The sequence below is a fragment of the Linepithema humile genome, chromosome 1, assembly GCF_040581485.1.
Source record: "Linepithema humile isolate Giens D197 chromosome 1, Lhum_UNIL_v1.0, whole genome shotgun sequence".
In the NCBI taxonomy this organism is placed as follows: domain Eukaryota; kingdom Metazoa; phylum Arthropoda; class Insecta; order Hymenoptera; family Formicidae; genus Linepithema; species Linepithema humile.
In genome coordinates, this window is record NC_090128.1 from 43,068,485 (window position 1) to 43,081,047 (window position 12,563).

General features: G+C 32.7%; 2 protein-coding genes across 4 annotated transcripts; one reads left to right on the plus strand and one right to left on the minus strand.

Moving 5' to 3' along the window:
- Positions 1 to 506: 506 nt before the first annotated feature.
- Positions 507 to 4,373, plus strand: LOC105674992 (probable cytochrome P450 6g2). 2 transcript variants are annotated; one of them, XM_067361103.1, is made up of 6 exons: positions 508 to 617; positions 1,956 to 2,671; positions 2,956 to 3,180; positions 3,374 to 3,651; positions 3,749 to 3,929; positions 4,047 to 4,373. In XM_067361103.1, exons 2-6 carry the CDS (start codon positions 2,023 to 2,025, stop codon positions 4,214 to 4,216), a joined length of 1,503 nt encoding a protein of 500 aa, XP_067217204.1. In that variant the 5' UTR covers positions 508 to 617; positions 1,956 to 2,022; the 3' UTR covers positions 4,217 to 4,373. The 2 variants fall into 2 exon arrangements, with proteins under 2 accessions (XP_012227144.1, XP_067217204.1); XM_012371721.2 differs by having other exon boundaries at positions 507 to 617; positions 3,749 to 4,373.
- LOC105675059 (FYVE, RhoGEF and PH domain-containing protein 4-like) lies at positions 4,344 to 12,438 on the minus strand. Of its 2 annotated transcripts, XM_012371857.2 has the most exons (8): positions 11,574 to 12,438; positions 9,592 to 9,783; positions 7,980 to 8,447; positions 7,176 to 7,891; positions 6,858 to 7,063; positions 5,517 to 5,882; positions 4,976 to 5,421; positions 4,344 to 4,884 (listed from the first exon to the last, which is right to left on the minus strand). In XM_012371857.2, the coding sequence occupies exons 3-8, from the start codon at positions 8,444 to 8,446 to the stop codon at positions 4,779 to 4,781; spliced, it is 2,307 nt and encodes a 768-aa protein (XP_012227280.1). In that variant the 5' UTR covers position 8,447; positions 9,592 to 9,783; positions 11,574 to 12,438; the 3' UTR covers positions 4,344 to 4,778. The 2 variants fall into 2 exon arrangements, with proteins under 2 accessions (XP_012227280.1, XP_012227279.1); XM_012371856.2 differs by lacking the exon at positions 9,592 to 9,783.
- Positions 12,439 to 12,563: the final 125 nt, after the last annotated feature.

The window sequence follows — 12,563 nt, forward strand, 5'->3', positions numbered from 1 at the left end:
TAAAAAGCTAAAAGGAATCGTAAAATTTTGGAAATTACAAGTGATAAAAATAATTTAAATACTGCATTACGTAGTCTCGATATTTTAATTATACAATTTATCTGAATCAATTTTTGCTAAAATTAATATTTATGGTATTATTAAAATGGTTCTGGTTACGTATTTCACTCTGTGTAATTTACGTGTATATGTATATACACATATATAATTATTCAAATAAAAATAAAATTACGCATGTGAAAAAATTAGATTCGCATACAGGCTGCATTTCTATAAATTGCAGATGCACGAATACGAACCAAATAGCATTTTATCAGCAAGGTGAAGATATAAATATATTTCGTAATCTATCTTTGATAATATATCTAAAATGCGCTGCAAATCAGCAATATTTTGAGAAAATTGTTAGAGATTGCCGACGTAATATCTGACGTAATCGCAATTAGTGATCGCATGACCTTGATTTAATTGCTCGTTAGCACCATATTCTTGTGATTAAACACGAAGACAAGATAAAAAAAATTGGATTAACAAGCAGTCAAGTTTTAGCAGGCGAGCTATTTAGCTGTGTTAAGTGACGTTTTTCTTATTCTTTTTAATAATAAAACGTGTAAAAGGTAAGAGAATTAATTTTCATCTGTTTTTAATTATAATAATTTTATAAGTTAATTATTTTATATTTTATAATAATTTTATATAATTGACGTAATTTTGCAATATGTTTAGTAATAAACAATTTTTTTTTTTTTTATCAAGGATTCGGACCGACATCATATTATTTCTGAATAAAAGCTTTTTATACTATTTTAAAAAGTAATAAAGTAATAAAGTATACAGTAGGAATCGAAAAAAACCGTAAACCGAAAATAATACTAGTCTACAAAAAAAAAATGTTTTTTAATTATTTTGAATCAGACAAGATATTTCTTTATAGATTTTTGGATGCTGAAAACGATGCCGCAAACCAAATTTTACCAGCACGTCAGGTTTCCAAAATAATTAAGGTTTAATATAAAAAATTAATGTAAAAAATAGGTTTTTTTGCGTTGTTTGCTTTTTTTTTTGTAAGAAAGATTAACTAATTAACGTCGTAAGGTATCAAAATAAAAAAAAATGCATTTTATAAAGGATTAACAATACATTCATGATTTCTGATCAGAATTTAAAGATAACGTTAATCTTTCTTAAAAAAAAATATCAAATATCGCAAAAAACCCATTTTTTACACATTAAACCTCAATTATTTTGAAAACCTGACGTGCTGGTGAAATTTGGTTTGCGGCATCGTTTTCAGCATCTAAAAATTCATAAGAAACACCATGTTTGATTAAAAATAATTTTTGGCTGTAAACTAGTATAATTTAACCGATCCGGTTATATTTCTCGTATTATAAACTTTATGAAATTTTGGTTCAGTTAGTTTCTGTTTGATAAAAAACAAACGGTTATCGGTTTAAATTTTGGTTTAATCCGGATTCTAATTAATTATAAATATTTTATCTTTGCGAATTAAATTGCGAAATATATTCATATGATAAACTGGAAAGAAAGCAAGCTTTAATTATTTCTCGATTTTTCGAGCATATTATATACGCATTAAATTTTTGAATTATTCAAATATTTTTTGAATTAATTTTTATTTAATTACGTAATATATGTTTTTATTTAATTTAATGTCTTAAATTAATATTTATTATACATTGAGTTCTATAACATACTGTAGAGAGTCTTCCTATAAGAGTCGATATGTAATTTTCGGGTCAAGGAGAGCAATAGTAGCCGGTGGATGTCTGTACTCCTTCCACATTTACACTGTGTATTGGTGGGGATGAGACAGATACCCGCAATGTTAAATTTTCTCTTTTTACAGTGGTCCATCCCCACTCCTTCAAGGCTCACTCCAGTATATTATCCAAAGCTCAATGTACTTATAGCTAATAATTATTATTCCACAGATCAAGTTCCGAATTGCGTGATAAAAGAAGATCGAGGAAATACGTAGATCGATACAGACATCACGGCATGAATCTATCAATTGTGGATATTTTCATCTACTGCTCGACAGCATTGGTAATATGTATCAGTCTCTTTTACGCGTACGCCAAGTACAAGCTGTCTTACTGGAGCAGACGCGGAGTCAAGACTCCTCCAACGCATCTAATTTTTGGCAATTTCGGGGACAGTCTCACGCTGAAGAAACCGCCTAGTGAGGTGTTGCGTGAGATTTACAATTACGCCGATCCGGACGATCCCTATATCGGCTTCTACATCTTCCATAAGCCCATGCTGCTATTACGAAATCACGATGTAATGAAACAAATATTCATCAAAGATTTTGACGTCTTCCCGAATCGGCGATTCGGTTCAGCTAACCAGAGGGATGCGTTGGGTTTGGACAGTATCTTGTCTATCCAACAGCCCCGATGGAAATACTTGAGGAACAAGTTGACCGTAGCCTTGAGCGGACAGAGATTAAAGAATATGTTTCCGCTGATAATCGAGTGTGGGCAGCCTATGTTGAATTTCATGAAGAACTTGTCAATGTCTAGCTCGAATAAAACCGAGGTGAAAGAGCTCAGTGGTCGTTATGTCACCGATATTATTGCTTCTGTAATATTTGGCATCAATGCAACTTCATTCGACGAGAAGAAAGATGCTTTCTGGAAAAACAGTAAGTTTTGTGCTGCTTTTATTCTGCGCGGAGTTGCAAATAGTTGACGACATTTTTCTCATGTATCACGATATGTCTCCTGCATGAATGAAATCAATGACAATTTATTGGGTAAAAAAATAAAAGCGGAAAAAGTATTAAAATAACAACATAATAGAAGCGCAGATACTGAAAAACGTCGAAAAGAAAAATATTTTTAAGTATTTTGTCGATTTTTGCTTTTGCGATTGTTACTTTTTCATTCTTAGAGAAAGATTAAACTTTCGTTATACTTAAATTTGCAGGTTTAAACATCTTCTATGGTTTCATGCGCAGCATGATAATGATTATGATTTTCTTTATTCCTGAATGGATTCCTCTATTTGGACCAACTATTAAAATATATACGAATTATTTTCGCAAAATTTTCTGGGATTCTATGAATAGCAGAGAAAAAAGTGGATATAAGAGAGGAGATTTTATTGACTTCTTGTTGACGCTGAAGAATGAAGAACAGGATCCCATTTACAGTAAAGATTATGTGACTTGCAAAATAATTTGCGCAATAATAATTATTATGCATTGTATTATATATATATAACATAATGATATTGTTATTAACATAATTTTTCTGTATGCATCAAGTTTATAAAATTATTAAGAGAGAAAGACTTATTAAAATGTTAATTTTATTATTCTGTTGCATTAATAATTTGGTTTTAGAGTTTGAAGGCGACCATTTACTGGCGCAATCTGCCAGTTTGCTCATAGCTGGAATTGAAGCAACTGCGGACGCAATCGCATTCGCTTTGTATAATTTAGCACGTCATCCAGAACTTCAAGCTACTTTATATGATGAGATACAAACGCATATATCAGGAAAAGAATTGACCATGGATCTGATTACAGAAATGTCTTTCTTGGATTCTGTTTTGATCGAAACACTGAGATTACACCCTCCTCTTCCCATCGTTGATAGAATAGCCACAAGGAACTACAAGGTAATTAATATAATCTTATAAATAACTGAAAACAGATCATTACGCCATCACTTCTTTGACTATTACATATATTCTCACATATATTTCTCACTTCCAGTTGTTAAGCACCGGGTTAATAATTGAGAAAGATATTCCAGTATATATTTCTATAAATGCGACGAATCAAGATCCTAAATATTTTTCCAATCCGCATGATTTTATTCCATTGAGAGCAGAAACAGGTAACAAAAAGTTTTACGAATCTTTGGCATTCGGCCTAGGACAACGATCGTGTATAGGTAAGTTACAAAATTTTATCACACGAAAAAGATATGTCGTAATCTTCTCCTTTCCTTTTTACATACACAAATGTCAAATAGATATAATTTGTACAATAATTTATCTTAAATTTTCAGGACAAAGATTGGGCCTGTTAATTGCAAAAGTGGCGTTAATCACAATCCTTTCGAATTATATTCTCGATTATGAACCAAGTAAAAAGGATGACAAGGGTATCATTCATGTGTTCACGTACGCAGCTGACGGTTTGTATGTGCAATTAAAAAAACGTGAGAAAGGCGCATAATCAATGCCCAAATGCATTGTTGAGCGAACATATGTGTAATGAACGAGATAACAATTGTAATTTTTCAAATATTTATAATTAGGTAGAAACTATTTAGAAGTGTTTAAAAAAAAATTAGAATTTCAACTATGATGAAATAAATTTATTAATAAAATTATTCATTCATCGTGCGCACTTAATAAAATTGACTTTTTCCTAGTTTAAATAATATACTATGACTGAAGCGAGTAATTAATTTCTCAAGCATTGCGACGTATCGATCTCTATTGCAAATTACGGGTCAGCACAGCGCATCGTGATCGAACGACATATATATTTATAAATATACTATAACAGAACATTATACAAAACAACAAGCGTTTCGGCAGCAACTGCTATTGACTCGATTTCTCTTTTGTATAGTATACACTAATAACAATATATATATATAACATAAGTTAACATCATTTTAAATATAGCTAATTAACTACTAACGATTATCTTACATTGTGTTGTCTTGTCATTCACTTCTAATATGATAGTATAAAATTGGCTAGTTTGGTAGATAAAAAGGTACGAATATTCATTGTACATCGTTCATCGATTGACTTTCTTGTGCGTTTTCATTTTCCGCCTGCGTAAAATGAGGTAGTTCAGCTTTTGTAGCCAACTCCAACGCGTGCATCCACCTGAAAGTCCCATAAATATTGCATAGTATTATTTCCTCATTTCTAAAAAATTACAAGCCAGATTATATAAAGACCTAATTTCTACACGTACTTTTCTTTGTCCTTTTGAGAAGATGCTTGGAGATAGTAATATTTTCTAGAATGATGCATCTTGAACGCTCTTGTCCGATCTTTCATGTTTAGGGGGTCTTCATCGGGTAATTTTGTACCTTCGGTAACCATAAAGCCCGGCATGGGTGTCGCTGTCATTGCCATGCTCTCAGACTCCGATTTGAAGGAATATAGAACGAAGTCGCCATGCAACGCAAACCATCGTCTTGTCCAAGGTTTACTGGCCTGCGTTTTTAGTAGCAGATATCCGGATAATACTGATGACGCACTCGCTGATACTTGCAGTAAGCTTGGCACTGGTCCAGAGGGTGATGACGGTGACTTGGTCAGTGGCTGAGTGAGCGCGGCGTGACATAATCTGCACACTCTCATATTTTTATTGTCTTCAAATAATAATTTCTGATTTGAGCATTTACTACAAACCACCTACAGCAAAATAGAACACAGTATTAACATAATTTGTAATGATAACGAATGTGAGATAATTCATAGTAAGAAATCAATTTTAACGTAATACTTACTATTCCACAAGCCCGGCAATTGTGTTTTCGTTTCATCACAGAAAAAATAACTTCGCAAACCATGCATCTAGTTACATCATCAGCCTTAACCAAGGAAGTCTTAACGTTGCCGGTTTTCAGGCTAGCTTTACGTCTCATAATCTCTTGCATCGTTTGAAACAGTGCGTCTAACCATGCTGCTTTCTCCGCGGCGGCGTGTGTATACAATTCGACGCTTTTATTTTCATCCCTTATGTAAAAAGTATTCGCCGTTTCCAGGTTATCACCTTCAACTACTTGTAAATTTTCTACCATAAATTTGGCTCTTAGTCGATACATAGGACCGGGTATCAGTCTTATTGAGCAGAGTAATAATAAATCACTAAACTGAAAAAAAAAAAAAATAGTTATACACAATTGAGTATTGCATATATTTTACAAATACTAGAACATTGCGAGTGCTACACACGCGCAATTTAGCCTTATAAATAAATAAAATCTAATAAATAAAATGTACATTTTATTCATTTTTATGCTTTAGAATTTTGCATCATATCATTTGATAGGTCTAGAACTTTACTGCGATGCATTGAATATGTTTTAAATTAAAAAATGGTCTAGAATGTTAAAATAAACATTTTATTCATTTCAGTGCCTTAGAATCTTATATCATATCGATATGATATAAGATTCTAAGCAATAAAAATGAATAAAATGAATAAAATCTTATATTATAATATTTGATAGGTTAGAATTTTAATATGTACATTTTCTTTACTGCGATACATTGAAATCTTACGTTTTAAACAAAGAAATGGTCTAGAATCTTAAAATAAACATTCTATCTATTTCTATGCTTTAGTATTTTATATCATATTGATATAAGATTCTAAACCATAAAAATTAATAAAATGAACAAAATCTTATAACATTTAGTAGGTTAAAATTTTAGAATCTACATTTTTATCATTCTAATGTCTAGAATGTAGAAATGTACTGTAATTTAATTTATATGTATTTATATAAGATTTTAATGCAGTTCTAGACCTACCAAATTCTAAAGCATAAAAATGAATAAAATGTACATTTTAACATGATATAAAATTCTAAAATAAAAATAAAATGTATAGTTTAACACTCTAGATCATTTTTTTGGTTTAAAATATAAGATTTTAATATATTAAGAGTAATGTATGTATGTATGTATGTACGTATGTACGTATGTACGTATGTACACACACACACACATATATATATATATATTCAAAGCATTCCAAAGATATCTTTGAGAGATACGATATCTTCGGAACGTCTCCCGAATATGCATGCTATGGGTTATTATATAACGATATTAATAGTTACCAAAAACAAATGCCTCTCCTGATGATCACCACTACGCGCTGAGATTTTCACTATACGTCCTTCTTTTACTAATTCGCGTGTTGCACTGACTAGATCAGTTGCATCGTATATACTCTCTTGGATTTCCAACAGTTTCTTAAATTTATCAATTTTCTTCATTGCTTCATTTGTATGATTTGCAGCGATGGAAACTAATTCTAGAGCCTCTAAAATTTAATACACAAAAGATTTCTCATTTAGTATATTGTAATAATAAATCATGTAAGTATATATAAAATATGCAATTTTTATATATAAAAAATGTATTAATTTGCTTACTTTGAGTATCTTCGTAATCCGGATTGTCTTCTGTGAGATTTCGTAAGTAATCTTTGAGAAGCAATTCGTATCGCGGTAGCCTTTGTATTGGACTCAACATGTGATGAGCTAGCGACAATTTAGCGCATTCATCGAGCTTCTGAATTTCGTTAATAATTGCTGCAAATCTGGGAACCTTGTTTTGCAGTGTGTTTATCAGGTTCATAGCGTAATCGAAGTTTTTCACATATTCCGTGTACATCTTGAGGAACGGCGCAAAGTTCTTCATTATATCACCGATTTTTGGATTTGAATCCCAGCATTGCATTCTTTCCTCGAGTTGCGGTAATAGAAAGTCGTTGTGAAATTTGTAGATAGATTTAATATTTGAGAACATGTGCTGAACAGTCTCTGGAGGGAACATTGGATGTGCTCTATTTTCCTGATCGACCCTGAATTGAAATACTTGATCGATCAGATGCAAAATGTTTACATAATTCTTCTCAGTCGCTAGTAACTCCCGCGCTACATGTAACGCCTTTTTCCTCTTCGAGTCAGAGGAACTTTTCTTTACTATCTGTTTGGACTCCGAAATCGATTCGTCAGTGTGATCCGCCACAATGGCAGAGTCTGTTTCTGAAGATCTCGTTTCTTCTGATTCTTCTTCACTTTCGGATTCGCTTACCGCGTACGTATCTAATGTATACTGATGAGACCTTCTCTCTGAGGCTACGTAGCTGTGTGTTTTAAAATATGTTTTTAAAAAATATTCCGCGATAAAAAATATACAAAGTATATTTATTCTTCTGTTAAACCTGTACTCACCTGCTGCTTCTATATTCTAGGACGCTATGTGACATTTTAATGTAGGACGTTTCTGTTGAAGTTTCTTCATGCCTCATGATATCGATGCACTCGGCAGGCGTGGAAGCGGACATAACGAATGGCTGAAATCGTGGGAAGCCGCCAAAACTGGCGATTCTATGGAAGGAATGTCTAACATATTGTTGCTCCTCAGCACCTGTTGCCGTGTCCGAATCTTGTGAGTTTTCATTTTCGCTAGTTGCGCTCTGTTGCTCTGATAAACGTGGCGCTTTGGAATGTTCGTCTGTCTGCTGGAACTCCTGCTTGTCCTCCGTGATATCCAGATCGGTGTAAAACGTGCTAGTGGGTGAACTGTTTTTCGAACCAAACATTTTAAATCCGTCGATCATCCGATTATTTCCGTCCCCAGGCTCCGGGAATAGGCGCGTCATCCAGGATGAAATATCCCTCAACTGACTTCGTTGCATTCTACGGCAATGTGAATTACAGTCAATTATCATTATAGGGACAATTAAGGCACAAACAAATTATGCACAACGAGAACGTACAGTGTATCATGCACAATACACATACAATGCACAAAATTAAACATAAAATAACAAATATATTAAATTAAAATACATGAAATTGCCGATATCAATCAGTTGATAATTGATAATTCGTAAAGTTGATAAAATATATTTCTGATTGTTAATAATTTATAAAAGTATCGTGCTGTTCAATTTTCTTTGATAAGTGAGTTATTTTTATTATTCTTAATTTTTTCCACGAAGATAAATATCCATAAAATACAGAGATAAACAGTATTTACAAAAAAATGCAAATCTTTATGTAAATTTTAATTAGGATAGCGCAAAACATAGCTGACTGTGAGATAAAAATGTTAGTTCGATCTTTAGAAAGATTTCTGTCAGTGAAAAAGCTATTCGATAATTAAAAGAAATAAAACATTCTCCAATCCAGAAGCAGTAGCAGGATTTAAACAATCTATGCAATCTAAAACACCAAACTTAAAAAAATGGAATATATTATTTAATATTAGTTGAAAATAAGTACTAATGCCAATCGTGTACATTTTGATTAAATAAACTTTATTTTGTCAAAAATATAACGTTTTAATACGGCAATTTGACGATCTAATTAATATTAATTAATATAGCGTTTTAATACGGCTATTTGTACAATTTAATATTAATGACAAATATATTTAGTTTTTATTATACACTTTACTGGTATATCATTGCAAATAAATCATAAATCAGAGATATTCTAATAGTGCTTGTTATTTTTTAATTTTCTATTGATAATAAACACAAAGAAAGAAAGAAATATTGTTCACGTGTCTATTATTCATATTGTTATCGCAATGCTGACTCATTACGTTCACTCAAGTGAACACAAAATTGAAATCTGCTTGATGACGATAAATTACGCCATATTAATCCACGTTTATACCGTATTACAGAGACTATAAATCTCATTTTTATTTTAACACCGTATTTCCAGCGCAAAATGTTACAGGATACGTTTATTTGATGGATTCACGATCCAGACAACATGAAAGTGAACGGAAGAGAGAGAGAAAAAAATATGGGAAATTTCCTATCGGTACCTCCGAAATAAGCGCCTGATAGATCTCGCCGGGGGGCTATTTAAAAACACATCCTCCTCCTCTTAGATCGATCCATTACGCTAAAATTAACGTGTCGGTCCGTTCCAACGCGCGGTCGAGAACACCCGCGCCGGCATCGCTAATTGACACTCGGCGTGCTCCGAACTGAATGCATGCAGGCACCGTGCGTGCCTGCGAACATGCGTAAACATACGACGAGTCTGATCTCGCGTGTCTCTATCGTAAAAGCGTGAGAGATCTTAATTTTCCGCGATGCGAGAGAATAAATTCTCAGAGATCCCTTTGTAAACCGCATAAAACAATTCGAGCATGTACCGGAAGAAAAATTTATGTGACAAATTTAAAATTTGTGACAAGATTGAAAGAAAAATAAATAAATTTGTTATGTTGCATATACAAGCTCGTTCAGCTGTAAAATGTCAATTATATTTTAAAAATGTATTAATATGTAAATTTAATTAAATAAAAAAAATTAATTAATCTAAATTTTATTGCACTTCAATTTCAAGATTAATTCTTTTACATTAAAAATATTAGTTACATTCTTATTGTGCATTGCCTTTTGTAATTAATATATTTTTACAAATTTATTTAGCATGAAATGTTTTGCTTTATTTGTTGATAAATGTTGCGCACTTAGTGTTATAAATTTGTCGTTCTGTACTGTGGTTACATATATGGTGTAAATACAGTTATCATGTGTATCTATATCAGGACATCGATGTCACACTTGCACAGCGAATACATATGACTATTCTTAAGCGGTTAACAAGCCGAGATTTGCTTTAAAACGATCTCAAATGTGACTTTCCATTTTACACTTTGCATCCCGTTTCTAGACCGACTAGAAGTGGCGACTTATCTAAATTTATTTATAACAGCGCACTAGCCTAAGGCGCAAAATTGTTTCGATGAAATGGGGAACGTTGTAAAGCATAATACGTTAAGTATATGAGGAAATTATTCACTTCATGTACAATTTGGATAAATTATTTAAACCATAAATTATTTATCAAAGTTCTATCTCGAGAAATTACATAATTCAGTGCAAGAATAAAATATATTTACAATGTACTTATAAAATCGATTTTATAAGTAAGGTTTTTATTTAAAATACAATAGTTACTAATTAAGACTCTTTTTTTATTTTCTTATCGAATCTTTCAATTGTGAAACTTTAATTGGTATTTCTTTTAGTGACATTTTTGCTGCTAAATGCGTGGTAATTCGTTAAAGTTCAGATCGATTTTGTAAATGAAAACAATTTAGAAGACTACTAATATAAACAACTTATAGTTTAGAGAACTACCAATGAATAAACAACTTTCCGCAACATACAAACAAATGACAAATAAGTGAAATAACAAACAACAAAGAAATATAAAGTTACAAATAGGTTTTTAGTATTTTCAGCGTTTAATTAATTTCTTTAGAATATAAAGTGCTTGATTATAAATGTCCATTTCATTTCAAATGTTACAAGTGAATAAAAAAAGTAGTTAACATAAATATATTCATTATATCATCATCAAAATTGTAAGAGCAAAATCATCAAAATATACATTGCAGTAAATTATTCATGTACCTCCAATCTCTTCAATAGTTCAATAATTTAATGAGAAAGTAATCATGCAATTTGTGGTTTGACTTTACTTTTTACGAACTTCATGATGAGTTTCGCACAGAAAATATCGAGTGTCAGTGAACGAGAAAAGGGTGGCAGGTGCATATCGGACGATTCGTCATAGGTACTACGCCCTTCGTTTTCCAGTCGAGTCGCGTCGGTCTGTGGATCTGTCTTTGCGATTATACTCTCTTATACGCCCCGCACTCGGAAATGAAACATAAAGCCTATATATGCTTCGCAGCGAGAAAGAAGGAAGAGGAAGCACGCTAGGAACCACGAGGGAGAGAGAGAGAGAGAGAGAAAGAGCTTATTGTCAATCTAATGCTATCATTACCTTTTGCCTCAGGATCACTCGTAGCACAGCGGAATAGCAACAGGCGCGCGCGGATCGGCGCGGGCATAATGATCAGCTTAGGCGAAGAGATTAGGCGAGGCTTAGGCCGATTTCGTTCAGGCTCAAAGCTCGGTAGAATCGCCGACGTTCATGACCGCATGACGGAATCCACAGTAGATTAATAAATTGTCGCGCGCTGCATCGCGACACCGTGTACATGCAATGATCGGCGACGCAAAATTGTCTCGTGAACCTAACAAACCCGAGCAAAGCGATGATTAGGCGGAAAAAGCACACGTCAGAGGCCAAGGTCGCGACGAGAACGTTGTATGGCGGATTAAATCACTCGGTGCACTTGTCAAAACGCGATATGTATCAAGACTGCGTACAGTATAGGACCAACGATCAGCCAACGATCAGGTACAACGACTACGACTTGCACAGGTTTATCTGTCCGATGCGCGTCGATATTCAGCTGCTGTTGCGATATCAACGACCCCACGTGGTGCGACTGAAAAGCTTTCTCGCTGTCGGAAAATGAGGAATTTTATTAATCATCTAACAATAACACAAAGTTAGTGGAGTACCATCATTATCCAAGCTAGATTAAACTAGTTCAATTTGTAACCATGATAAATACCGACGATCAATCATCTCGATATTTTGTGATTATTCCCGCGTCAAGACAAAAATTAAATTGCGACCGCGGATCTTAATGATCTGTTCATTTTTTAAACTTTTCACACTGAAAAAAATAGGAAATAGATATACAAACCATAGAGTTAGATATATAAAGTGTTCAAAAATTTGAAAAAAAAATTAGAAAAAAAGAACAAAGAGAAACAATAAAAAAGTGCAATTATATAGAACAAAGTAATTGTAACATCTTATTCATTCGTAATAAATTGGTGATTTATGGCGTAAAAAAGTTTTTGGAATAATAATATAATAAAATATTAAAAAGTAATAAAAATAGTAGAAAGAAATAAA